Raw genomic sequence first — 24,674 nt, 5'->3', positions numbered from 1 at the left:
TGCTTACGGTGAGTACAGCTTGGTCAGCTCGCTGCTATGGATGTAGTTCTTTATTTGTGTTCACCACCTGACCTCCTGTTCTCCCTATAAGTCCAATTGCACTCAGTTGTCCTGCAATACAGACTCCCCCTGGTGGAGGATTAAGGACAACACTAATAAGGGCCAGAATGGAGATTTAATATTAATTCAAGAATAAAACGACTGCTTTAGCAATCACTATGGTAGTGGGGAAGCAGGAACCCTAAGAATCAGGGCAAAATGCAGCATGTTTCATCTCTGGCTCTTGGAGATCTGTGAAAAGCTCAGAAAGTAGCTTGGCTTAGTCACCACCCATACCTAGAGCTCCTCGGCTGAATTTCTGCATTTGTAGTCTGGAAGCTTGACAAATTTGTGCTCAAGGCTGGCAGGCCCACTGCTCCAGGAAACCTGGTTGGCTTGCCTCATTTCTCTCCCAGGCCCAATGAGGCCAGAGATGCCAATGGTTGGCCAGCATTAAGAGCCAGGCCCTCCTCTGACCCTGATATTGGCCTCCTACTCTGCACTTGGCAGAAGGTAAAGAGAACTAGTCCAGCCAAGCCCCCACCCCGCTGACTGAGAGGCACAGTGATCCTGGGAGATGTCTAGCCAACCCCAAGCCTCAAGAGGGAAACATACATACCCTAGTAGAAAGGGAAGCAATCAAGGGCCCTCACTAGGTCAAAAAGGGAGCCTGAGACCTTGGGGGCAGAAATGGCGAGGATGGCCAAGCGTGCACTGGTTTATTGACCAAACCTCACATTCCAAACAACTTGGGTGACCGACTAGGAAACTCCTCTGAGCCTGTGGCAGCCGAACAGAGTTCCTGGTGGAAAGGTCTACTGGAACACAGTGTAGGCGGGGCTTACAGGGGAGGCCAGCCTTGGAGGAGTCCTACATGGGTCTTCGGGAGAAAAGTTACAGCCCACCCACCAAAGAAAGAACCCCACATTCAAATGGCACAAATGATTAAGAGAACCACTGTGGCCACGATGGAGAGTTCTGCAGCAATTGTGGGATGAGAGCTGTTCAAGGACTGAGCCTGCCCATTCAGGGCCTCAGCTGGCCTACCAGTGAAGGCCTGAGGGTGGTGTCTTCTCATCTTTATTGCTTTCCAGGGAGAAGGGAGGGATCCGGACATCAAAGTGGGAGCCATCAGGCCTCTCAAAGCGGAATGTCCCCCTGTGGGTCAGAGAAGCTAGTTTAGAGGGAGGGCTGAAGCCCTCTTGAGGATCTGGATAGCACTATGTCCTCAGCTCCAGAAGCATGGCAGAAGACAGGCCTGGCTCACACCAGCCTAACACTGATCCAGAGAACCAAGAGTCCTTCCTGCCCCTACATGAAAAGAAAAAATACAGCTGTCCTGATTCTGGCCCTTAGATGCACACTGCATAAAAAAACCAATTACAGCTGAAACCGGTTTGGCTCAGTGGATAGAGTGTGTCGGCCTGCGGACTGAAGGGTCCCAGGTTTGATTCTGGTCAAGGACACATGCAGGACACATTCAAGTTGCAGGCCTTATCCCCCCGTAGGGGGCATGCAGGAGGCAACCGATCAATGATTCTCATCACTGATGTTTCTATCTCTCCTTCCTCTCTGAAATCAATAAAAATATATATTTTCAAAAATTCAATTACACTTTCAGGTTAAGGAGTAGAATACCGGGGGGCAGGGGGAGGGATGCGAATCAACTATGTAGGCAACACTGCATCATCAAATCACCAGACCTCTTTAGCTGAAGTCCTTACTCCACAAAGCCACAGGGAACTGGAAAACAGTCATAAACAATCAGACAAATCCCACAACAATGAACAGCAGGTAAGGCTCCATCTCAGGACTTAACTTGGCCCAGAATTAACTGCAAAGCTATGAGCCCCCACTTTTCTGACTTGTAGCTTGTGTCTGTGGAGTTAAACTGCCCCTGCCCCAGCACACCCTCACTTACCACATATGCCCACTGGAAGCTTGCAGGGAGACGTGGCTGCTGTACTGGAATGCAGGCTGCTCCTTGGATAACACCGGTTCCTGTTAGGGTTCAGGCAAAATAGGTCAGGCCAGACAAGTTCCCTGTACCCTGGGGCCAGATGCTACTGCCAGTTCGTCAGGACTGGATGCTCCTCATGCCTCCCCCAATGACTGCCTGCCAGTGCTTCCTCCACTGCACAGCCCTGGACCTGGGCCTCTTATTCTGCCTCTGGGAAAGATCATCTTAGATTAAATGTCTGAGGCACTGGGCAAAGACGCTAGGCACAGGACCTACTCTGTAAATACCCTTCCAGCAACCCTTTGCCGAGTGCCTAAGTGCAAGGCACCGTTTTGGGGCTCTGCAATCCTTTGCTGACTCAAGTCTCCAAGTACCCATAGGTAAAGGTGTAATCCCCATTTCAGCAGTAAGAAACTGAGATTTTGGTTAAATAACTTACCCAAGTTATGCAGTGAGTAAAGAACACATCTGGCATTTGAAACCAGACTAACTCCAAAGCTCTGTTCTTACTCTCTAGCCCACCCTGCTTCCCCAAGTCCCTGCTAACTTGGATAAATGCTTGTTCAATGTGACCCCTGGCCACTTCTCGTGACTTTCTCAGGAAATGGTGGGGTAGTACAGGAACTGCAAAATCAGATTTCCTCAAGGACCAGCAGAGGATGCAAGCATGTAAAAAGGTAGGGGAAGGACAACAGGAGTAGTGGGAGCATGCCTCATCCAAGGGCATTCAAATTCAGATTTTTAAAAAGGCACTGTGCTAGCTACAAAAAACTCTACACCAGCTTTTCTCTTTAACCCTCACTCAAGGATATGATTTTCATTGATTCTAGAAAGAGGGAGAGACAAACATCAATGTGAGCAGAAACCGGTTTGGCTCAGTGAATAGAGCGTCGGTCTGCGGACTGAAAGGTCCCAGGTTCAATTCCGGTCAAGGGCATGTACCTGGGTTGCGAGCACATTCCCGGTAGGAGGTGTGCAGGAGGCAGCTGGTTGATGTTTCTCTCTCATCGATGTTTCTAGCTCTCTATCCCTCTCTGTAAAAAATTAATAAAATATATTTTTAAAAAAATCAATGTGAGAGAAACATCAATCGGTTGCCTCCCGTGCATACCCCAACCAGGGATCAAACCCACAACTAGATATGTGCCCTGACCGGGAATCGAACATGCGACCCTTTGGTGCACAGGACGATGCTCAACTAAGCCACACCGCCATGGTGTTAGATCACTTGGATTCAGCTTTGATGTTAGATCACTTGGATTCCAATCCAGGTCCTGCACCACTAGCTATGGGACCATGGGCTAGTTATTAAACTTCATAGTCTCATTCTCTTCATCTGTGAAATGGGTTGTAAGAAACCTCTCTCACAGGTTTGTTGTAAGATTTCTCACCAATGCATTCACACCCAGAGCCTCTGTCCCTAACCACACATTAAGCCCCCAAGCCTGCTGTGCAGGACCAGGAACTGGGCATTACTGGCCCAGTTAATGATGCTCACCCTGCCCACCACCCCTCGGCCTCGCACTGTCTCCAAGGTGCCAGACAGACTAAATATCCTCCAGTGTCGCTCCCGGAGCTGTACCACGTCACTGTCAAGGTTCTCCAAGCGAATACAGTAGCGCCACTGTGGGAGTGAGAGAGAGTTCACATCTGAGAAAGTAAACTTTGGGCTAGTGTGCCCACAATTCTAAGAGACCAAAAGGCTGACGCCAGCATTGCACAGGCCCGCTCCCCAGAGGAACACTCCCCCACCTCCCAACCTGCCCCACCATGCACCCCTCCTGAGCTCCTCCTCCTCGAGGGAGACACTCACCCAGTAGACGTGGGAATTCTGGGCTTCCTGGGGGAAAAAACACACAAAGAATTTAAGTCCCAGAGCAGAAGGCAGGATCAAGTCTGTTCCACTCAACATCGCTCCAATGGAATAGATGTATTCCAGGAAGGTTGCAGAGACAGATAATGCTGCGAGTATCTGTGGATGATGATGACTGAACTATGGCCAACAAGCCCACTGTGGGGGGCAGCCTTCCCTCGGTCTATCCCTGGCCTTCCTCCTTTTCTTAAAAAAAAATATTTTTATTGATTTTAGGAAGAGGAAGAGAGAGGGAGAGAGAGAGAGAATCATTGATCAGTTGCTTCCCGCATGCCTCCTACTCATTGATCAGTTGCTTCCCGCATGCCTCAAAACCCAAGCATGTGCCCTCATCAGGAATCAAACCGTGGCCTCCCAGGGCATAGGTCGATGCTCAACCACTGAGCCACCCTGGCTGGGTGCTGGCCTTCCTCCTTCTTATCCTATCAGCCACAGGACTCATCCCTTTCTCTAGACCACCCTCCCTGACAATTGCTGCTCCCTAACCCTCACTGCTGGCCCAGGCTATTGCCCACCTCTTCGGCCCTACCATAGCCCAACCTTATTATTATACTTGGTGTGGTGTATATTGACATCCCTCACTATCACAAGCTCTGGAAGGCAGGGATAATGTTTCATTTTTATCTGTAGTCCCAGGACCTAGCTTACAGCCAGGCAAGAAATAGCTCAATAAATGTTTGACTAATGCATAAAAAGTATGAAGATCAGCCTACAATTTAGACATGTGTATATTCTTCATAAACACAGCTCCCTTTGAGTCTGAAGAGAGCAGTCAGCCTAGAGGACTCTCCTGGGACTCAAAGGTTTCCCTGCTCTCAGTCTTGGTGTCAGCCCTTGTCAAGAGGCTGCTCACCCCCACCCAATACATGGAGGACTCGGAAGCAGCAGCACAGGCACATGGCTGAAATTTGGAGCCTGCTCCAGCAGTCACATTGGGAAGACCATACAGAATCTGGGGAACTAGTCCTGAGGGAAGGGGCCCGCGCCGGGCACATACCCTCATGCCCATGTAGAAGGGGATGACAGTGACACGGATGTTCTCGGTTGTTTCCCGATGGACATCGGAGAGCTCCAGCCAGGGGTGATTCTTCTCTTGCCAGGCCCTTAGTGTCTCCCGAGCCACAAAAGGGGGTGCTGGGACAAGAGAATGACTGATTAGTCCAGGCCAGAATCCAGGGCATTATACCCACTTTCCAAATGCCCCTCCTGGAAAACCCAGGAGGTAGAAAACCCAGGAGGTAGAAAACCCAGGAGGTGGCTCAGATAAATAAGACACCCAAACTGAAGCAAAGCACAAGCTGAAAGAAAGCATAGAGCTGCTTCCAAAAAGCCCCGAGGATGTATGTAGCATCGTGAGAAGAGAACTGGACTGGGAGTTAAGAGCCCTGGTTTTCAGACTTCGCTCTGCCACTAACTAGCGATCTTTTACACACACACACACACACACACACACACACACACACACACCTTACCTAATAGACAAATATGCAAATTGACCGCACCTTCGCGACCAAACCACGCCCACCAGCCAAGCCACACCCACCAACCAATCAGGAAGAGCATGCAAATTACCCCAACAAAGATGGCGGGTAATTTGCATATCAAGACGGCCTAGAAAGAAGCCAAGAGCTGCAGAAGGGAGCAAAGCTGCGGAGAAGCAAGCAAGCCGGGGGGAGGAGAAGGGAGGAGCAGAGGCGGGGCCGGGGGCAAAGGAAGGAGAGCAGGCGGGCGGGCTGGCGGAGAAGGGAGAAAAGCAGGGGGGCTGGCGAAGAAGGCGGGGCGGGGGACAAGGGAGGAGAGCAGGCGGGGCGGGGTAGAGTGCAGCAGGAAACCCTATTGCAGGATTTTTCCCTGCAACGGGAATGCTAGTATATACATATATTTTTTAAATTGAGTTCAGAGAGGAAGGGAAAAGGAGAGAGAGAAACATCAATGACGAGATAGAGTCACTGATACACTGCCTCCTGCACTTCCCACACTGGGGATTGAGCACACAACCCAGGCACATGCCCTGACCAGGAATTGAACCAGGAATCGAACCGTGACCTGCTGGTTCATAGGTCGACACTCAACCACTTGAGCTATGCCGGCTGGACCTAACTAGCAATCTTAAGTCCCTTCTCATCACCTCTGAGTTTCCATATCTGGAGGAGATGATAGCCATTCTCCTGACAGGTCTAATGGGAGGTTGAATAAGGTTGTGGAAACAGAGTTCTGAAATTACTTCTATGATACTGTTTTTGAAGAAAGGGCCCTCCCTTTCCAGCTTCTCTTCTTGAGAGAGATTACCTTTTGTCTGGTCATAGAGAAGAAATCTTTCAAAGAGCTCGTGCTGGATGGGAACCTGATCAGTGGAGGTATAGGGGAGGATGTCTTCATGGCTGACATAGTCCAGGCCTGGCAAAGAGAGGCAAAGAGACAGTGAAACTCAAGTAGGTGAGGGGAGGAACAGGGCTGAGAAGAAATACAATTCCTGGCCTTGTCCTAGGGTGGGATAACCCTGGTACCATTGTTCTCAGCATCTATAATCCCTCCCAGCAGATTAAAGGATATCAGAAAGGCATCCGAATCCTCTCCTTGAGACACACTAGACCCCTCATTGACAGGCACCATTCAAATGCTCTACTCACCTGGGATGGCATAGAGGGCCCGGCTGTCATCATGGTTAGCCAAGAAAGTCACAGCTTCTGTCTGAGATCTCTGAGACTAAGGCAAGAAGCGAGTCAGACTTCCTTAGTCACTCTCCAGTCCTGAGGACTTGGGGCCCAGTGCTGATCTGGGCTGTCTGAGTCCTCACCCTCCCTTTGTGCCCCATGGGATTCCGGCCTTTCCCATGAAGAGGAACCCCAGGTCCAGCCTTCTTGCTTACTTACTATATGTGGACAGTCTCGGGCATCAATCAGCACCTGATAGTAAGTGTGAGTTTTGCCTTTCACCTCCTTAGAGCCGTGGCCAGCAGGATTCTCTGCTCTACAGGGTAGGAGAAGCCAAAGATCATCCAGAGAGAAACAGAATCAGTGCCTGCCCCAGATCCCTACCCCAGCCCTTCCTCATCTAAACTGTGTGATGCCTGCGGGACAATGTTTAACCAACTGAGCCACACCAGCCAGGGCTGGGTGCTAGATTTTGTTGAATGCTTTTTCTGCATCTACTGATACGATCCTGTGATTTTTATCCTTCATTTTGTTTATGTGATGTATCACATTAATTGATTTGCGAAAATTGTACCAAGTTTGTATCCCTGGAATCAATCCCACTTGGTTATGGTATAAAAAAATAAAAGATAAATAAAGTAAAATAAAAATCCTCTCAAATAAATAAATAAAACAAAATAAACTTACTGGTACCTGATCTGAAGGTTTTAGCAAAACCTAGCCTGCCACTCTCCAGTCAGGGGCAAATAATGGAATGTGGAGGACCCATGGCATGGAGTTATCATTTGCCCTACTCTCTGGCTGCCTCTTAGAAGGAGATATTGAAAAATCAAATTGCTGCTTCAGTCCCTAGAGCCCAGAGTACCCACTCTTCTTACATCCCAGGGCTGTCTGTGATCACTGAATGAAGCTGGGCCTTTTCTCTTTTTCTTTTACGTATATTTTAATTGATTTCAGAGAGGAAGAGAGAGGGAGAGAAAGCAACATCAATGATGAGAGAGAATCACTGATCTGCAGCCTCTTGCATGCCCCCTACTGGGAATCAAGCCTGTAACCCAGGCATGTACCCTGACCGGGATTCTCCTGGTTCATAGATCAAGGCTCAACCACTGAGCCACACCGGCCGGGCAGGCCTTTTCTTTCTTTAATGTAATCTAATGATGATAAGAGATTAATGGAAAGATTCTAACTGCCTGTCAAGAAATCAAGAAGTCTAGTCTCCCAATGCCTTCTGTGGTAACTATAATGCAAACTGAGAATAGCTTGGGAGAGTATCCTGGGGAGGCCTAAAGGGACCCTCTGGCTTAAGAACTTTGGCACTCAGCACTTTTTCTTCTTTTTTATTGAAAGTATTACAGATGGCCGAAGCCGGTTTGGCTCAGTGGATAGAGCGTCGGCCTGCGGACTCAAGGGTCCCAGGTTCGATTCCGGTCAAGGGCATGTACCTTGGTTGCGGGCACATCCCCAGTAGGGGGTGTGCAGGAGGCAGCTGATCGATGTTTCTCTCTCATCGATGTTTCTAACTCTCTATTCCTCTCCCTTCCTCTCTGTAAAAAATCAATAAAATATATTTAAAAAAAAAAGAAAAAAAAAGAAAGTATTACAGATGTCCCCGCACTCAGCACTTTTGTCTCCATGGGTATTAGTGCCAGGGGAGTATTGTGGGGCTGCTTCTAAGGGCCAGGAGGATGCTATCTTCACTCCTAGGATCCCAATGATTTCTGCCATGAGTCAGGCCTCCTCCTGAGAACACTGTGAGGCACAATGCAGGGCAACTTACTTTTCTGGAGCTGCAGAAGCCACATCCCGGTCATATAGTCTGGCCTGCCAGGGAAATAGGACAACACCACGGTAGCCAAAAACACTATGAAGGAAAAGCTGGGAGGAAAGAGAAGCCTCAGTGAGTCTGTAATCCAGCAAGGCCATCCAGGTGGGACCCATATCACAAAGCAACACAGGTGTGCCAACTCCAACACAAGGTCTGGCCACTCCTTTTCCTTGAACTCTGTGATCTACCCAACGAGGGAACATTCTTATCCCATCTTCACCTGGTGGACTTCTACTCATCCTTTAAGCCACAATGTTAGCTTCTAGGAAGTGTTCCCTGACTTCCCCTCCACTTAGCACAGTACAGAGCATTTGACCATTTGCATATCATAATTCCTTTCTAAACTGTCAATGCCATAAAGGCATTGTTTCCTGATTTAATGCCAATGAACAATGCCCGGTCCATTGTAGGCACATAAAAAATGTTCAATAAACAAAAAGTCATCCTTACCTACAAGAAGCCTAAATCCATCTCAGTGGATCTAGCACAAAGCTGATACAGAAAAAGAACCTCACACCCAGAGCTTAATGTACTGCGAAGAGCTCAATTATGACAAAGCACCAAAGGTATGCTTTCCTTTTTTTTTTTAAATCCTCACCAGAGGACATGCTTAGAGAGAGGAAGGGAGAGAAAGAGAGAGAGAGAGAGAAACATCGATGTGAGAAACCTCAATAGGTTGCCCACCTTATGCGTCCCAACTGGGGATGGAAGCTGCAACCCAGACACATGCCCTGACCGGGAATCGAACTGAACTGCAGCCTTTTTGGTGCACAGGACAACGCTCAACCAACTGAGCCACTCCACCCAGGCAGGTTTGCTTTTCTGAAAGCTCCCTCCACTGGTTTCCCACCATCCACTATGTTAGAGGACTATTCAGTAATTCGGCTCTCTCCTCACGATAGTCCACACCATCTCTGTCCACACTAACTTGGAGAGAGAACCCACTGATACATGAAATGCACTCAAATCCAGGAAAACAAGAAACCCACCTTTAAACACTTGTGATTCTGGTCTGGTACCAAACACCAAGGCAGAAAACCGAAACATTCAGCCCTGTGGCCAACTCCGACCCTTTCAGAAGCAGAGCACACCATGAAAATGAAAAATGACCCAGCCCAGCACTCACCTGCCCAGTCTCATATTTTCCATTCTGTTTTGGCACCTCAAACACACCAACTGTCTCCAAAACTTTGCCCTCTGGTCGGTTTCTGATTAGGAAGGAACAGAAGAAGCAACTGAGCAGCTGAGGAGGTAACAGGACTTCTCCATCAGAAAAGAAAGCGACTAGGATACCGAGGGGCCAAGGCAATGACAGCAGAGAAGGGTCAGGTCAGTGGGGCCAGCTGAAACAGGTAAGGGTCCTGCCAATTCACCACCCCACAGAGCTTCCGCCTGTTCTCCTAGGAGGTCCAGCCACGGCCCTTCCTTGGTTTCCAGGTTAGGCCTGAACTCTCAGGTCACGTTCTTCTCTTCATTCTCAGCATTCTTCATATCTTGCCTTCATACCCTGCTCAACTGGGCTCCTCACCTCCCTTTCTTCCCTCACCTACCCTCACGACCTCCCACAGCACTTTAACTGTCCTTTCCACCTTGCATTTCAGTTATTTGTATCCATGTCTTATCTCCATTAGAAACTACGTTCCCTGGGAGCCTGTGCCTGATTAGCTGGTGTTGCCCCTCAAAGCCCCGTGTATACCAGGAGCTCAAAAAATATTTGTTCTAATTCCATGTCCATCTCTCCCCCCTCCCCACCTCTAAACTGCAGTCTTCTCCCTACCCTGGAAGGGCTTCATCACCCTCTCTAGATTTCCTACTGTACTCCCTACATTGCACCTAGTGGTCTTGAAATCTAGTTTTTGTTCAGATTTACGTCAGTTTGCACAGGGGTCTGAAAATGCATCTCTCCCCAATGTAAGTGTCTCATCTCAGCCATTAAAAGGTCAGTTCTCCCGGCGACCCCTCTCTGGACAGGTGCGTCTTCTAGGGGGCTCTGTAAAGCACTGTTATTCTTACCATTTTTGACACGTGGACATTGTTTCCTCCCACTTGATTCACTGGTCCGAATTATACAGAGACCCAGTCTCCCCAAGGTCACACTGAAACCGGGGACCCGTGCAGGGCTCAGACTCAACAGAGTCCTGTTTTCAACTTCGAGCATCTTTCTGAGCGGTTGTTCTAAGTCAAAAGCCCTAGCTAGGGCTTAATTAGAAGGCTGCCTACTAACAGCGGCACTCGAAAAATCCCCACTCGAGGAGGTAGGATTCACTCTGGGAGGGTTACTAGTCTCCCCCCACCCTCCGCCCCCAGAGCCAGCCCCGCACAACCCAGGGCTCCGGACCGCGCTCCCTTCTCTGCCCCTGGCACACATCCCAGGCGGCGTAGGTAGGCTCCGGGCCGGGACCCTCTCCCGGTCGAACTCCAAACACCCTCGGGGGCAGGGCCTCCTAGCCTCCTTCCCGGCCGGGAACACGCTCCCTAGGCGCCGGGCCCCTGCCCCGCGGTCGGTCCCTCACCGGGACGAGAGGTGCCTCCGCGTCGTGGTCGCCGCTGGTAGGAAGGCCCCAGGTCCACCCGCCGCACAGAGCGGCCTTGGCCCGCGGGCCCCGGATAGCGACCGGGACCACCAGCGGCTGCCCACGGCCAGGACCCGCCGGGCCACACAGCCCGCCATGTCCCCCTGAGCGTCTGCTGGGCTGCTGACACTGGGCCCGACCCGCGGCCGGGCGGCGTCCCGCCCCCGCCCCACACTGCCCCGCGCCGCGCCTCGCCCCGCCCCGCAAGCTCCGAGCTCCTTCCGGCGCACGGCTGGCGGAAGTCCCGGCTGGGGGGTCACCTGACCGTACAGTGGGCTAGAAATGGCGTCGTACTTGATTGCCGGCGAGCGGCTGGTGCGCGCTTTGGCCCCTGGCGGGGAGCTGGAGCAAGAGCAGCTTCCACGCAAGCTGCGGGCAGAGCTTGAGGCCGCGCTGGAGAAGAAGCACAAGGGTGGTGACCGCCCCAGCGGTCCCGCACGCCTGGTTTCCTTCCGCCTCATCCGAGATCTGCACCAGTGTCTGAGAGAAAGGGGTGAGACCCATTCTCCAGTCCGGAGTTGCCTCCTTTTTTCCAGAGCCTGTTCCCTCTTGAGGTCTTGATCGCACCTCAGGCATCTTTATCCACCACTCCCCTTCACCCGCGGAGCGGCCATCGAGCCAACCCAAGACTCACCTCATAAATCCTAGGGCAACCTACTCCCTCCACAACTTCCATGGGAGTTCCTCCTGGATTGCAACGTTTACGTGTGCAGTTTTCTGCTTTCTTGGGAGTGTCCACTCCACGTCCAGGCCCACGGAGGCCCACCTGACCTTTGAAAAAGTCCCAAGTCCTAACCCAGTACCATGTCACAGGTTCAGTTTCTTTTAAGCCACATTAAGCATAGTGAGCTTGTCCTGTTTGCGAATCTGGATTTCTTTCCGTCTCAGAAGTAAAAGTAGTCAGATCTGACTCTTTTTTGTTGTTGTTGTTAATCCTCATCGGAGGATATTTTTCCCATTGATTTTTAGAGAGAGTGGAAGGGAGGGAAAGAGAAACATCGGTGTGAGGGAGAAACATCAATTGGTTGGTTACCTTCTCCCAGGCGCCCCGACTGGGACCCACCTACGTGCCCTTGACCGGAAATCCAACCCGAGACCCTCCAGGCTGGTGCTCTAACCACTTAGCAACACCGGCCAGGCAAATCTGGCGTTAGATAGGATGATAGAAAGGTCCGAACTGGGAGTAGCACCTGAGCTCTAGTCCTAGCTCTGCCTCTGACTCCCTTTGGAGGAGTCATTTCTCTTCCTTGGACCTCAGTTTCCTTAACTGAAAAGGGAGGAAATAGGACACACTGGCCTGTAAGGTGTTTTGCTAAAATTAACATTGCCTACCCAGAAGTACAAAGGATATAGACTGCCTAACTATTGGAACTAAAAAGGACCTTAGAGATCCTATAGTACAGTGTTCTCTGAGTAGTCCACACCACTGTGACTTTAACTTAATTAGGGCAGTTCTATGGTGGTCACAGAAATGACTTAACCCGTAGGCAAATGTAAATGGCTTACGTGTTAGCTGTGACATTGCCAGGGTAACTGAGAGCTGACAGTTAAACTCAGCTGTGCAGCAGTAGGAGATGATTATGTGGCATTGTCTTATATTCTTCCCAATTGAAAATGGTCTAGAATGGGCATAGGAATGGCCATGCTTTATTTTAGTAGAAAGACTAGATCCTCCTCTGATCTTAATCCTTCGACCTCAGCTCTATGGATCATTATGTTTGTGGAAATCTTTTCTTCCCAGATTCCACACTGTACCTTCATGAGCTCCTAGAAGGCAGTGAAATCTATCTCCCAGAGGTGGTGAAGCCTCCCAGGGTATGTAAGGGGTATATTTGTGAGAGTGGATTTTGGCTGAATTGAGCTTATTTGTGATACAGCCAGATTTATAGGTCAACTTTTGAGTTCAAAAATTTGTCTTTTAAATCCTTGGGAGCTGGGGTGGGGGGAACCAGATATTGGTCCTCCATGTTTGACATAAAAGTTTCCAAAGCAGTAGAGGCGGAACTGGTACATGGGTCTCCTAGTACCCTTAGCAGTGCTTTGTCCCCTAAAACCAATGACTGTGACATGTTTTCTAGCAACCTGAGAATATTCTTCTCATTTGATTTTCCTGCCTTAGAACCCAGAGCTAGTTGCCCGTCTGGAGAAAATTAAGATACAGCTGGCCAATGACGAATATAAGCGGATCACCCGCAATGTCACCTGTCAGGTAAGGGCCTGCTCTTCAATACATGAACTGAGTAGCCCTAGAAAGCAGAGCCCTGCACTGGGAAGAGGCACAGAGGAAAGAAACAACCGTGGTTTGTATACTCTTCAGGGACCAAAGCAGCTCTGTGTTACATAAAAACCAAATATAATTCCCAACTAATTCCCTGAGACTCTGGGCTTAGATGGTGACTGATTCTTAAAGGTTGTGGAGATGGGAATGAGCATTGGAGTCTTTCTTCCAGCAGGGCTCCCTTCTGCTCTCTGGCATGCTCCTGCCCTAAAACAGTAGAGGGGTAGATGAGTACTGGGAGCCTGTGTCCTTTCTTTGAAATGCTTGATCTGTGGTCCAGAAAAGAATCCAACTGGTCACAGACAAAAGAATCCATGGATAAGAAAGAGTTACAGTGCTTCGGGGAATAAAAAGGGCTGAGCCCAGACTAACAAATGGATACTCTCTGGGCTGCCTCTGATCTGCTTCCATTCAGAAATCATTTGTTTTTTTTCCTTTTTCCCAGGATTCAAGGCATGGTGGGATTCTAAGTGACCTGGGCAAGGAAGGTGAGAGGATAGGATATTAGGTGCTAAAGTCTCTCCCTGTGAGCGCTCAGTCATGACACTCCTTCCCACCCCAGTGCTCTGGGGTTAAGCCTGAGCTACCCAGGTTTGCTGGTTAAGGGAGACCCAGTAGATGGGGGAGGCGGCTATAGAGATAAGAGGACCTCCTGGAGGATGCTGAGCTAAAGGTTTCTTCCCTGGGTTCCTCCCCAAAGTGAGGTCAATGAAGGCTGTGGTCATCACCATCTTCAACTTCATTGTCACGGTGGCAGCTGCCTTTGTCTGCACTTACCTTGGAAGCCAATATATCTTCACAGAAATGGCCTCGGTGAGTAAGCACTGGGCAGGGTAGGGTGCTCCAGGTGAGGGTTAATGGGAAAGGGAGGATGTATGTGAAAATGCCTTGCTTAAGTTAGATAATGAACAAATATTTGTACAGTAAACAAGAGGAGCATTTGATAAGTCAGTCAGAGAAAGATAAATATCACATGATCTCACTCATTTGTGGAATATAATGAACAACATAAACTGATGAACAAAAACAGATCCAGAGACAGAGAAGCATTGATCAGACCGACAAACCTCAGATGGAAGGTAGGGAAGGGTGAGGGTATGGGGGAAGAGATCAACTAAAGGACTTGTATGCATGCATATAAGCATAACCAATGGACACAGACACCCAGCGGGATGAGGGCATGAGGGGGGGGCGATGGGGAGGATAAGGACACATATGTAATACCTTAATAAAGAAAAAGAAAAAAGAGAGGAGCATTTGAGCCTAATAGTCTTGGGGGTGGTCAGTAACCTCTGGAGAATTCAGATCCTTTTTCTTTCTTTCCCCCCAACTTATGGGCTGGGTTGATGTTCTCTTCATCCTTATTAGAGGTGTTGGAGGCTTCAGGGCTGGTGGCTGGCCTTCATCCCCTGAGCCTGGTGTTTTTCCTCCCCAGCGGATACTGGCTGCAGTGATCGTCGCCTCTGTGGTGGGTCTGGCTGAGCTGTATGTCATGGTGCGGGTGATGGAAGGCGAGTTGGGAGAGATATAACTGGTGCTTCATCATCAAAGTCTGGAGACGGTTTGGAGGGGCTCCAGGCTCCCAGCTGCCAATCACTGACTCTCAGTCAATCCATCAGGTTCTTTGTACTCAGCTCTGGTTAGTCAGGGCCACGCCAAGGCCACCTGCTCTTTCTGTGGGCAGCCTCATCCTCTGTCAATTGCCAGAGGCAGCAGTAGAGGCGTCTCCAACAACTGAACAGAACTGGTCTGTCGGTACCTTCTCCTGATCCTGATGCCTATCTCCCTTCTCCAGTCCAATCCACGCACTGCTGGGGCTGGGGTTTTCCATCGGGAGTAAATAGAACCCAGGCCTTCCCGGAAGTAGGCCATGCTGCCTGAACTTGCCCAAGTGTACAAAGCAGTCATCACCCTTGTTCCACACATCCTGGATGCTGGCCTGTAACTTAGTTCTGAAGCCTCCAAAAAAGCAGAAGGGATTCCCTTTCTCCAGGTTATGGGGGAAGAACTGATCGGAGGACATAAAACAAGAAGAGGAAGATGGGTCTGTACAGAACAGCAGAACTGGAAGGAAGGCAGCTATCTTTTGGAATCTGAGTTTCCATCTATATTTTCTTCCTTCTGCTTGCCTTTTAGGTTTTTTATATGCTTCTGCCTGTCTCTACCACCCACCTTCTTAAACTTCCCATCTTCTCATCCCCTTTTGCTCTGTCTCCAAAAATGAAAACAATTCAGGTCGAAAAACAGTGTTTCTGCTTTTAATTGCAAAATCACTTGTGCTTGTTTGTGTTTGTGGGGAGAGCATGCCTCAACTAGTAAAAGGGAGGGACAGGGATGATTTTCAGATTTAACTACATGTATGAATATGAATAAACATACACCTGAGTATGTATGCATAATATATACATTATGAATATGTAAACATTTTTATATGTGCGCCTAATACAGGATGTTTTCTGTGGGGTTCTTAAACATGTTTGGGTGAGTGTGAAAAATAGTATGTAAATGCTCACAGTTGACTAATAGTTTTACATAATTGCTTTTGGTCTTTACAACAGTCCTGGAGGTTAGAAAAGAAAATGGTCTTAGGCCCCTTTTCCAGACGACAAAACTGAGGCCGAGAGAGATGAAATGATCTGCTGTGTTCCTTCCTCTGGTAAATGGAACCAAAGACTCCTAGATGTCTCTGTGTAATGTTAAACTTCCGGAACTTAGATTAGTAGTGTGATGATAGAATCTGTATAAAGCACAATAAATATTTATTGTATTCAGTGTACTTTTACTTCAAATCTGTGAGAACACAAAAGCCCCAAGACTTTTATAGTTCTGGAAATTGTGCAGAGTCTGCTTCTGATGGTAGAGTCCATCTTGCCATTTGTTCACTGCATAAGCTCCAGGTCTCTCCCTCTCCATCCCCGGGCACTGCTCTATTCTTAGAAATTATATACTCATTGACTCAGTAGACATTCCCTCAACAATGTCTGCCAGTTATAGCAAGTCTGAGCCTGTCGTGGCAGTATTCTACATGAGAGAGGAGGAGGTTTTAGGCCCTTCTGTTCACCATAGATCACGTTGAGAAATCCTAGGATTTCTGTTTTTGGTTGGCAGGAATGAAAACAGGAAAAAAAAATGTAGGTGGCATTTTACAGTGTTTCTGGCAACCTAAACTTTTTGTTTTTGTTTGTTTTTTGTTTTGTTTTTTTTTTTAAATATATTTTATTGATTTTTCACAGAGAGGAAGGGAGAGGGATAGAGAGGTAGAAACATCGATGAGAGAGAGACATCGACCAGCTGCTTCCTGCACACCCCCCACCAGGGGATGTGCCCACAACCAATGTACATGCCCCCGACCGGAATCGAACCTGGGACCTTTCAGTCCGCAGACCGACGCTCTATCCACTGAGCCAAACCGGTTTCGGCTAAACTTTTGTTTTTTAATATTTGTATTGATTTCAGATAAGAAGGGAGAGTGTGTGTGTGTGTGGCGGGGGGAGATAGAAACATCAATAATGAGAGAGAATCATTGATTAGCTGCCTCCTGCATGCCCCACACGGGATTAAATCCAAAATCCCGGGCATGTGCCCTGACTGGGAATCGAACTTCAGCTTCCTGGTTCATAAGCTGGTGCTCAACCACTAAGCCACGCCAGCCGGGCAACCTAAACTGTTTTAAAATTAAGTTTTAAAAGATTTGTGGAGATTCCTGGCTCTCATTTCCAAAACAGAGAGGAGACAAGTATCATCCCCATTTTCAGGCTCATAGGTTGAGAGTTGCAAGGTTACTTAGCAATGCCAGGATTGCAGAGCAGCTCCAGAAGAGGAGGCAGCCAGATTGTCCTGGAACAAGTGGGGTCAGGGCAGGAGTTGCCAGCAGAGGTTCCCACCTCCCCAGGGTCTGTCAGTGAGAGCCCTAAGCCCTTCAATTAACTGTCCCTCTTAACTAATCCCAGCAGAAACCTGGGTAATACCTCCCCCCCCCCCGCCCCGCCCCCCCCCCCCCAATCTGTGGAACTTGGCCCATTTAGAGATTGGAGATGGAGATAAATTTCAAAAGCAAAGGGCCTTCTCGTCCCCATTCATTTGTATCACACAACAATCCAGATTAAGGTACAGAGTTTGGGTTTTATTTGGAGATTAGTTGGTATTACAGATAACAATGATACCAAAACTCAATGCTGCCGTGCACACACCACCCTACCCTATTCAAATCTGTCAGGTTCTCTCCACAACGCCAGATCGGAGGGCAACCAATCTGATCTTTATGAAAATTAAATCAGTGTAAGCTACAAGCTCCTGTTTCTACTTTATTACTTTAATATCACTTCATCTTCAGATCCATGCTTGTGATTAATTTGTCCAGGTGGTAGGAGGTCAGGAGAGACCCTCAACTATGAAAGGTTTGGTCCCTTGCGGTCTAGAATTAGGATCAGCACACTCTCCTCTCCTAGCTCACTTAGCAGTTAGGTGCTGGCCTGAAGGTGAGAGGCAGCTTCCTGCCCATTTTCCTTTAGAGGGTGGAGGTGTCTTTGGCTTGGGTGAGAAGAGTTGGGGACCAGGCCTGGCAGGACAGGTGGAAAACATGGCCCCATACCTCATCCCTCTGAGGTCTCTCCTGCCAAGACAATGGGCATATGCCTCAGGAGGTGCAGGGTGATGGGAAGCAGGAGCCAGGTCCCATTTACTCCATAAGTCCCGCATCTAGGCTGACCTGGAGGACAGTGGAAGGGAGGGATCCCTGAACCAAACTTCCTTCCCATAAGAGAATGCGCTTGTGTAAAAGAAAAGGGCATGGATTCACTTCTGATGTGTTCCAGCCCAAGGGGCAGGTGGGCTACAGGAGCTAGAGGTGGGAGTTTGCAAGTTCTGACCTAGGTTAGGACTGGTCCAGGTTGGTGACAATGGCCGAGGCATAGATGAGTTCAGACAGGCTGCCCAGTGAGGTCTGGGGAGTAGCTTGCTCTGAAGAAAGATGGACCCCGGAAGCCCCAGCTGGCCCCCAAGGAGCTACAGCTTTAGCCCCCACCCAGCCCTGCCCTGGACCCAAGCCAGGAGCGGGACAGGAGGCATGTCGGCACCCTGAGGTGCACTGAGCTGTGCTGTTGGAGAGTGGAAGCTGGCCTCGTGTTTGGGGCTCCTGAGGCTGCTGGAGGGCATCTGAAAGAGAACAGCGTCTCTGGGGGCGCTCAGGCCTGGGGTTTAGGCTTCCTGGCTTCCTGTTCTTGATTCTCTTGGCCCGGCGGTTCTGGAACCACACCTGGGAAGGGAAGAAGAAGGGGTCTCTTCTGGCTCCAGTACCCCCTTCCCCCCAAGCACAGGGAAAGCAGAACTTGGAGGCAGGATACTCAGAAGGAGCTGTGGTCAAGCCCAGAAGCTGGCTGTGCAAGAGTGCCCCCACCCTGAGAGGGAGTCACAGCTCACCTGTATCTTGGCCTCAGGAAGGCAGGTGACCTGGGCCAGATGCTCACGGGTGTCAATGTCAGGGTAGGGCCGTGCTGCAAACACCCGCTCCAACTCCAGCAGCTGTCCTCTGCTGAAGGTGGTCCGCTTTCTCCGGTGGGGACCCAACCCACTGGCATGGCCTGTGGGCCGAGGTGGAGATCAAGCCAGGACTCCCTTCAAGAGCCTCCACCCCAACCTCAAAGCCCCCAAGAGACCCTGAAGCATCTGCTGCCTGCCCAAATTTCCCCCATCATACCCCCCCTCCATCCTTCCCCTGCCTGCCCTTTTCCCATCAGATCACCTGTTGGCGATGCATCCACAGGGTTGGCCATGGAGCTGGCAGAGAGTGAGGAGCCAGAGGGCCATGCCCAGGCTGTGCCCACACCAGACTCCTCTGACTGGGGTTTTATCCTGCTCAGAGGGCTGGCTCCGCCTCCAGGAGCCTAGAGGTTTATCACCCAGCTTGAGGAGAGACCGGTGGCCAGGGGCAGTGTTGGAGCTTGGCAGGGTATAGGTGAGGTAAAGTTTGGGGGCCCCTGCTCCTTCAGGGCTCCACAAAGGAAGCTGGGCCCACCCCCCTCCTTGAACTGCACACTCTGGCAGTCTGTGTCTGAAATCCTGGTGCTTCATAAAAATTCTCCCAGGACTCCTTCCAGGAATCCAAAGAGATCCCTCTCTTCAGTGTTCCCAGTGCTTCAGCCGGGTGCTGGCTGCCTTCAGGGGAGAGTGGGTGCAGTCCTGTCCCACAGCTGAGGACTGGGCTCCATAGGAGTCCTCTGTCAATTGCCAGAGGGGGCAGTAGAGGAGACTGCAACAACTGAACAGAACTGGTCTGTCGGTACCTTCTCCTGATCCTGATGCCTATCTCCCTTCTCCAGTCCAGTCCAGGCACTGCTGGGCCTGGGATTTTCCATCGGGAGTAAATAGAACCCAGGCCTTCCCGGAAGTAGGCCATGCTGCCTGAACTTGCCCAAGTTTACAAAGCAGTCGTCACCCTTGTTCCACACATCCTGGATGCTGGCCTGTAACTTAGTTCTGAAGCCTCCAAACAAGCAGAAAGGATTCCCTTTCTGCAGGTTATGGGGGAAGAAGTACCTGCTGAGGCTGGACGGGGTGCAGAGGATGACAGGACAACAGCAGGGCTGGGAAGCAGCTGTCACCACCAGATCTCCCTCAGGTCTGCGTTAGAGCTCTGCTTTCATCTAACCCGTTCTCTCCGGCCCCTCGAAAGCCCAGGTGGGCTTCCTAGAGTCCAAGAACCTGAAACCAGAGGAGGTTCCACAGGTACAACTGAGGGGTTTTAAGAAAGATATTTGTGTCCTAACCGGTTTGGCTCAGTGGATAGAGCGTCGGCCTGCTGACTGAAGGGTCCCAGGTTCGATTCTGGTCAAGGGCATGTACCTTGGTTGTGTGCACATCCCCAGTAGGGGGTGTACAGGAGGCAGCTGATCGATGTTTCTCTCTCATCGATGTTTCTAACTCTCTATCCCTCTCCCTTCCTCTCTATAAAATATCAATAAAATATATATTTTTTTAAAAAGGAAAAGATAGCCGAAACCGGTTTGGCTCAGTGGATAGAGCGTCGGCCTGCGGACTCAGGGGTCCCGGGTTCGATTCCGGTCGAGGGCATGTACCTTGGTTGCGGGCACATCCCAAGTGGGGGGTGTGCAGGAGGCAGCTGATCGATGTTTCTCTCTCATCGATGTTTCTAACTCTCTATCCCTCTCTCTTCCTCTCTGTAAAAAATCAATAAAATATATAAATAAATAAATAAATAAATAGGAAAATATATTTGTATTTACAGTGCACTGGTCCTTGGAAATCTTCTGGGCCACTTTCTAAGAGATGTAGGAATATTGGCATTTCCTTTGGGTCCCTGCCTTTCCCTATCTCTCTTAACCTCAGTGCCCTGCACCCAGAGACCCCAGACAGAGTCCTCAAAGATAGGGGTTACTAGGGGAGCACAGTGACCAGTTCCCTAGGGACTCGGGTGTCTGAGATAACCACATTTCAGGCTCAAGATGACCAGAAAACTGAACCAGAAGCCCATCCCCTTCACCCCTTCTCTGTCCTCCAAGACCCTAGAGGTCAATTCCAAGAGATGAAGCAAGCCCAGGGCTGAGAGGGGGCGCTTGGTGACTCCTGTCATCATCAGAGGGGTTCAAGCTCATGCTTAGCTACTGGTGGGTTGTTGGGGGCTGCTTAGCTCAGGAGGAGGGCTAGCACCCATGAGGCCTTCTCCAGCCCTCAGCTTTGTGGTTCATTAGGAGGCCCTGAGCTCAACATGGGCTGGACACAGGAAGGCTCTTCTCTCCAAGCCATCCTAACAGCCCAGCTTCACCTCCCTTACCCAGGCAGATCCTTGCCTCCTTCCTGTCTACCCCAGTCAGGACAGTAATCTTAAACTCAGCGCCAAGGGGTCTTTATTGAGCTGGGAGGAGGAGGTTAGAGGAGGAAGCAGCGGAGGGCCCAGATATATGGGCTCAGATTCCTACTGGTGATCAGGGGCCGGGCAGCCCAACCAGTACTGGGCGATGTTCCGTGGGTAGGGAGGGCTTACAGTGTCCACTTGCTGTGTGCGAAGGTTGACTCGGTAGTACTTGTCTGGAAGAGAGGTTGGGGGAGAGCCTGTGAGACCCAGCCTGGCCCTGCCCACGCCTGTCCTAAAACCTGGTCTCTCCTGGAAGGGTAAGTGAACATCACAATGCAGGCCAGGACTCCTGGCCTGGCTTTCTGGAGTCACTGCTCAAGGGCTGAGTTGAGCTCATGGGAACTAGAGAGAGCAGGGAGGGCCACTGCTGAACCCGCTACAGGGGTGGCAGGGGCTCCTACCTCCTGAGAAGAAGTAGACGCTCTGGATGGGCTCGCATTTGGGAGGCACAAGCCAGTCCATGTCGTAATCATAGTTGTAGGTTCCCAGGCCACTCTCCTCACTGGAGAACAAGGACAGCCAGATTGAACGGGATTTCCGGTGGGATTTGGGGCTGTGGCCATGGCCACGTTGTGATCGGTAGCGTTTACGGTTGCGACGCTTAGACTTAGTGCTCTTGGTTAAGGAGGAGCGGGGAGCTGAGCCTGAGATGTAGATCCGGCCAGCCATGGCTGCATCCACTTTCTCGGGCACACCAGGCCAGTTCTCGCTGATGGACTGGGGCGGTCTGGTGCCACCTGTGGCAGGGAAGGGGTTAATGGGGAACCTTGAGAGCCTGGACCCTGCCCCTCCCCCCCCCCCCCCCCCCCCCCCGCAGGGTAGTTCATCAGGTGCCCAAGGACAGAGCAAGCTGGCGGCAGAGGCCTTCTGACTCCCGGTTTAATGCCCTTTCCCCTGCCTCCCTCCACCATGTCCCTCCCCATTTACCTCAGCCACAGACCCTCCTTTTGCTGTCTGTGCCCTTGGCCATGCTAGGCAAAGTCCAAGGTGTGGGGTCCAGGTGGAGGCAAGCCTTCCCCCAAAAGGTCAAAACAGATGCAAAGTCTGGCCTGAGCAAACAGCTTTGGATCGATAGCTCTACAAGCGGGTCTACAATCACTTCCCCCTCTGGCCAACCCAGCCCTCCCTCTGTCTCCGGGGATCCCAGCCCTCTCTGAAGGGGAAACAAGACCTGCCCTCCCTCCATACCAGAGGGTCTGCTCCAGAAAAGAAGCTCAAAGATGTCCTCCCAGCCGGCCCCCTGCATCACGGCAAAGTGTTCAAACACAGCTGACACGGAGCTATCTTCACACTCCTCCCGGCTGGGCTGCTGCTGGAACTCGTACTCCCAGTACTGTTTCCCTGGGGAGGGATGCGCATGAGCAAGGCTGGAAAGCCCAGAGGCTGTTAGGAGCTCCAGGCCCGGGCAGGGTGGAGGGAGGACGGACATAGGCATCATCTAGGCCAGTCCCCCCCAAACTGAGCCTGCTCCACCGCCTGCTCATTCTCCCCTCTGCCCCCTGAGTACCCTTGAAGAAGTAGACCCGCTCCCGTCCACTGTAGCTGTGAGCGGGGAGGGCGAAGGCTGCATCCACATTGTCTGGAACGCCCTCGAAGCCTTCAGAGATACTGCGGGGGTAATTGGGGTCCAGGACACCATCCTCGAAACGCCAGTACTGACTTCCCTAAGGAGGTAGGGAAGGAGGAGGGAGGTGAGGAGGTGTCTGGCTGGGCACAGAGGCAGAGTCCCCCATCCAAGCCAGCAGTCTCAGTTCTAGACCTGTCACCCAGGACCTGGATCCTTGGGCTTCCTGGACCTTACAGAGCTTCAGCCAGACACCAAAGGCTAGGATTCAGCCTTCTTGCCCACCCTGGTCGTCGGCACAACAGCTCTCAACTCCTGCCTGAATACCCTTGACCCTGACCCACAGCCCCTGGGCCTGGCACCTTGAAGAGGTAGGTCTTCCCCTGACAGTTGATGCGGGTGAAGGCAGCATCAATGGGGCCCTCGATACCCCAGACATCTTGGATGAGCTTGGGGTACCCAGGTCTCACTGCATATTCATCCAGCTCATAGCAGTATTTCCCTAGAGTGGAGGAGGCTGTGTGAGGGAGGGGATGTTCCTGGGGCAGACCCCCGCCCCAGAGACCTGCCCCTGGAGTCACCTCGGAAAGCAAAGAGGGAACCATTCTTGAGGTCAGTGAAGGCATCAAAGGGCTTCCCACTGCACAGCTCCTCTGCTGAGGATTCGAGGATTTCTTGATCAGTGCTCTCAGGCCTTAGGGTCCCCACGTCAGGCCCTGAGGTCCCCCGTTCTGGTCCTGGAGCCTCTTCTTCAGCGTCCAGAACAGGTGCCTGCTCAGGAGTATTTTCAGGGGCCTGTGGGTTACTGTCAAGGGGGGTACTCTCTGTCGGTGTGTGGACACTGGGATTTTCCGTCTCCGAGTCGAGGCCATTAACCCAGTACTCATCTTCTGGCATGGTGAATACATCCCCGCGAGTCACTGCAGGCAGAGTGGGTGGTGTGAGTCTCCAGCTGCCGAGGGGACCCCAGGCCCACCCAGCCATTCTGAACGCACCTTGGGGCTTGCACTCAGCCACGAAGTCGTCACAGCAGCTCTGGTAGTACGAGCAGAGCTCATCACACTGACACTTCTTGTCCGGGTTGAAGCCCTCAGTGCAGCGATCCTTGCATGACTCTGTGGGGAGGGAGTGTCGGTTGGCACAGCCAAGACCGGCCCATTCTTGCCCACCCTACATTAGCCCAACTGGCCACCAACACCCTCCTGCACCTTGGTCAGCCAGAACAGCCCAGGCCAGCAGGGCCAGCGTCAGAAGGGGCCTAGGGGATGCCATGGCAGGGCCTCTCGCCTGTGAGCCTGGCTTACTGGGTTCTGTGCTCTCTGCTCTGATGCCTGAGAAAGGGAGGGAGAGGTGGGAGAGAGGGGGAGGGAACCAGAGGAGAGGAGCTGCCTTTCCTGCTGCTCTGTTTGTTCAACCTCTGGCCCAGCCCACAGGCCTTGACCTGAGAGGTTGCTGTAGCACAGGGTCACATTCCTGAAACTGTGGGCCTGGGAGAGCTGCAAACAGGATCCTTGCCAAGCTTGGGGTTATTTCAGGAGGGAAATAGTACAGTGTGTCTGAAAGGCAGAAAGAAGGCCTGCCCCACCACTTACTGGCTATGTGACCTTGGGCAACCTGCCTTAGTTCTCTTTTTGGTAAAATGAAACTAATAATACTTGGGAGATCATATGAGTTAAGCAGACAGAATGCCCAATGCCTAGAGTAGCCCCAACTTCAGTCTCCATAAATGGTATTGATCTATGATCTGTTTGATCAGGCACACCCACTCATTGTGTATTTAGGGCAGTGAAGTGGGGAGGGGAGGAGGAATGCTGGGGAAATCTTTTTATCAGAAAAGAACAAAGTTTCATTTCTGGGTTCATCCCTTGGGTGCATTGATTTTCCCAAGCTGGTCTTCACAACACAGGAAATTGAGTGAATATTAACCCTGTGGACTGGATTTGATTCCTGAGTCTTCCACTAATTTACTGCCCCTGAGCAGGCCACTCCCTGTCCCCACCCTCAAGAGTGATCTGGTCCCCCCATTCCTCCCACT

At 51.0% G+C, this 24,674-nt stretch overlaps 4 protein-coding genes across 4 annotated transcripts; 1 reads left to right on the top strand and 3 right to left on the bottom strand.

The window, feature by feature from the left end:
- Positions 1-741: 741 nt before the first annotated feature.
- Positions 742-11,096, bottom strand: POLDIP2 (DNA polymerase delta interacting protein 2). The gene is made up of 11 exons (XM_008147797.3): positions 10,868-11,096; positions 9,481-9,562; positions 8,307-8,404; positions 6,746-6,842; positions 6,503-6,578; positions 6,162-6,269; positions 4,870-5,006; positions 3,813-3,839; positions 3,498-3,623; positions 1,961-2,040; positions 742-1,197 (listed from the first exon to the last, which is right to left on the bottom strand). Exons 1-11 carry the CDS (start codon positions 11,023-11,025, stop codon positions 1,083-1,085), a joined length of 1,104 nt encoding a protein of 367 aa, XP_008146019.1. The 5' UTR covers positions 11,026-11,096; the 3' UTR covers positions 742-1,082.
- Positions 11,097-11,169: 73 nt separating this feature from the next.
- On the top strand, positions 11,170-15,977 carry TMEM199 (transmembrane protein 199). The gene is made up of 6 exons (XM_008147799.3): positions 11,170-11,420; positions 12,669-12,742; positions 13,047-13,136; positions 13,651-13,693; positions 13,906-14,018; positions 14,641-15,977. The coding sequence occupies exons 1-6, from the start codon at positions 11,210-11,212 to the stop codon at positions 14,734-14,736; spliced, it is 627 nt and encodes a 208-aa protein (XP_008146021.1). The 5' UTR covers positions 11,170-11,209; the 3' UTR covers positions 14,737-15,977.
- A 2,101-nt stretch (positions 15,978-18,078) lies between these two features.
- On the bottom strand, positions 18,079-19,027 carry SEBOX (SEBOX homeobox). Its single transcript, XM_054709054.1, has 3 exons — positions 18,946-19,027; positions 18,624-18,784; positions 18,079-18,459 (listed from the first exon to the last, which is right to left on the bottom strand). Exons 1-3 carry the CDS (start codon positions 18,974-18,976, stop codon positions 18,079-18,081), a joined length of 573 nt encoding a protein of 190 aa, XP_054565029.1. The 5' UTR covers positions 18,977-19,027.
- A 2,030-nt stretch (positions 19,028-21,057) lies between these two features.
- Positions 21,058-23,955, bottom strand: VTN (vitronectin). The gene is made up of 8 exons (XM_008147801.3): positions 23,848-23,955; positions 23,635-23,754; positions 23,221-23,559; positions 23,002-23,141; positions 22,583-22,739; positions 22,264-22,416; positions 21,477-21,812; positions 21,058-21,248 (listed from the first exon to the last, which is right to left on the bottom strand). The coding sequence occupies exons 1-8, from the start codon at positions 23,909-23,911 to the stop codon at positions 21,136-21,138; spliced, it is 1,422 nt and encodes a 473-aa protein (XP_008146023.2). The 5' UTR covers positions 23,912-23,955; the 3' UTR covers positions 21,058-21,135.
- Positions 23,956-24,674: the final 719 nt, after the last annotated feature.

The sequence above is a fragment of the Eptesicus fuscus genome, chromosome 20 (genome assembly GCF_027574615.1).
Source record: "Eptesicus fuscus isolate TK198812 chromosome 20, DD_ASM_mEF_20220401, whole genome shotgun sequence".
Classification (NCBI taxonomy): Eukaryota; Metazoa; Chordata; class Mammalia; order Chiroptera; family Vespertilionidae; genus Eptesicus; species Eptesicus fuscus.
The sequence above is the reverse complement of the archived record's forward strand: the minus strand, read 5'-3'. Positions and strand labels throughout refer to the sequence as shown.

Coding starts and splice junctions, on each gene's coding strand:
- POLDIP2 (XM_008147797.3), bottom strand. CDS start 11,025: ATGGCGGGCTGTGTGGCCCGGCGGGTCCTGGCCGTGGGCAGCCGCTGG. Junction 8,405..9,480: donor GAAAATATGAGACTGGGCAG/GTGAGTGCTGGG, acceptor CTTTCCTCCCAG/CTTTTCCTTCATAGTGTTTT. Junction 2,041..3,497: donor GCCGAGGGGTGGTGGGCAGG/GTGAGCATCATT, acceptor GAACCCTAACAG/GAACCGGTGTTATCCAAGGA.
- TMEM199 (XM_008147799.3), top strand. CDS start 11,210: ATGGCGTCGTACTTGATTGCCGGCGAGCGGCTGGTGCGCGCTTTGGCC. Junction 11,421..12,668: donor CCAGTGTCTGAGAGAAAGGG/GTGAGACCCATT, acceptor TTTTCTTCCCAG/ATTCCACACTGTACCTTCAT. Junction 14,019..14,640: donor TCTTCACAGAAATGGCCTCG/GTGAGTAAGCAC, acceptor TTTCCTCCCCAG/CGGATACTGGCTGCAGTGAT.
- SEBOX (XM_054709054.1), bottom strand. CDS start 18,976: ATGGCCAACCCTGTGGATGCATCGCCAACAG. Junction 18,785..18,945: donor TGTGGATGCATCGCCAACAG/GTGATCTGATGG, acceptor CTCGGCCCACAG/GCCATGCCAGTGGGTTGGGT. Junction 18,460..18,623: donor TTCCTGAGGCCAAGATACAG/GTGAGCTGTGAC, acceptor TTCCCTTCCCAG/GTGTGGTTCCAGAACCGCCG.
- VTN (XM_008147801.3), bottom strand. CDS start 23,911: ATGGCATCCCCTAGGCCCCTTCTGACGCTGGCCCTGCTGGCCTGGGCT. Junction 23,142..23,220: donor TTCCCTCTTTGCTTTCCGAG/GTGACTCCAGGG, acceptor CCTCCACTCTAG/GGAAATACTGCTATGAGCTG. Junction 22,740..23,001: donor GGAAGACCTACCTCTTCAAG/GTGCCAGGCCCA, acceptor CTACCTCCTTAG/GGAAGTCAGTACTGGCGTTT.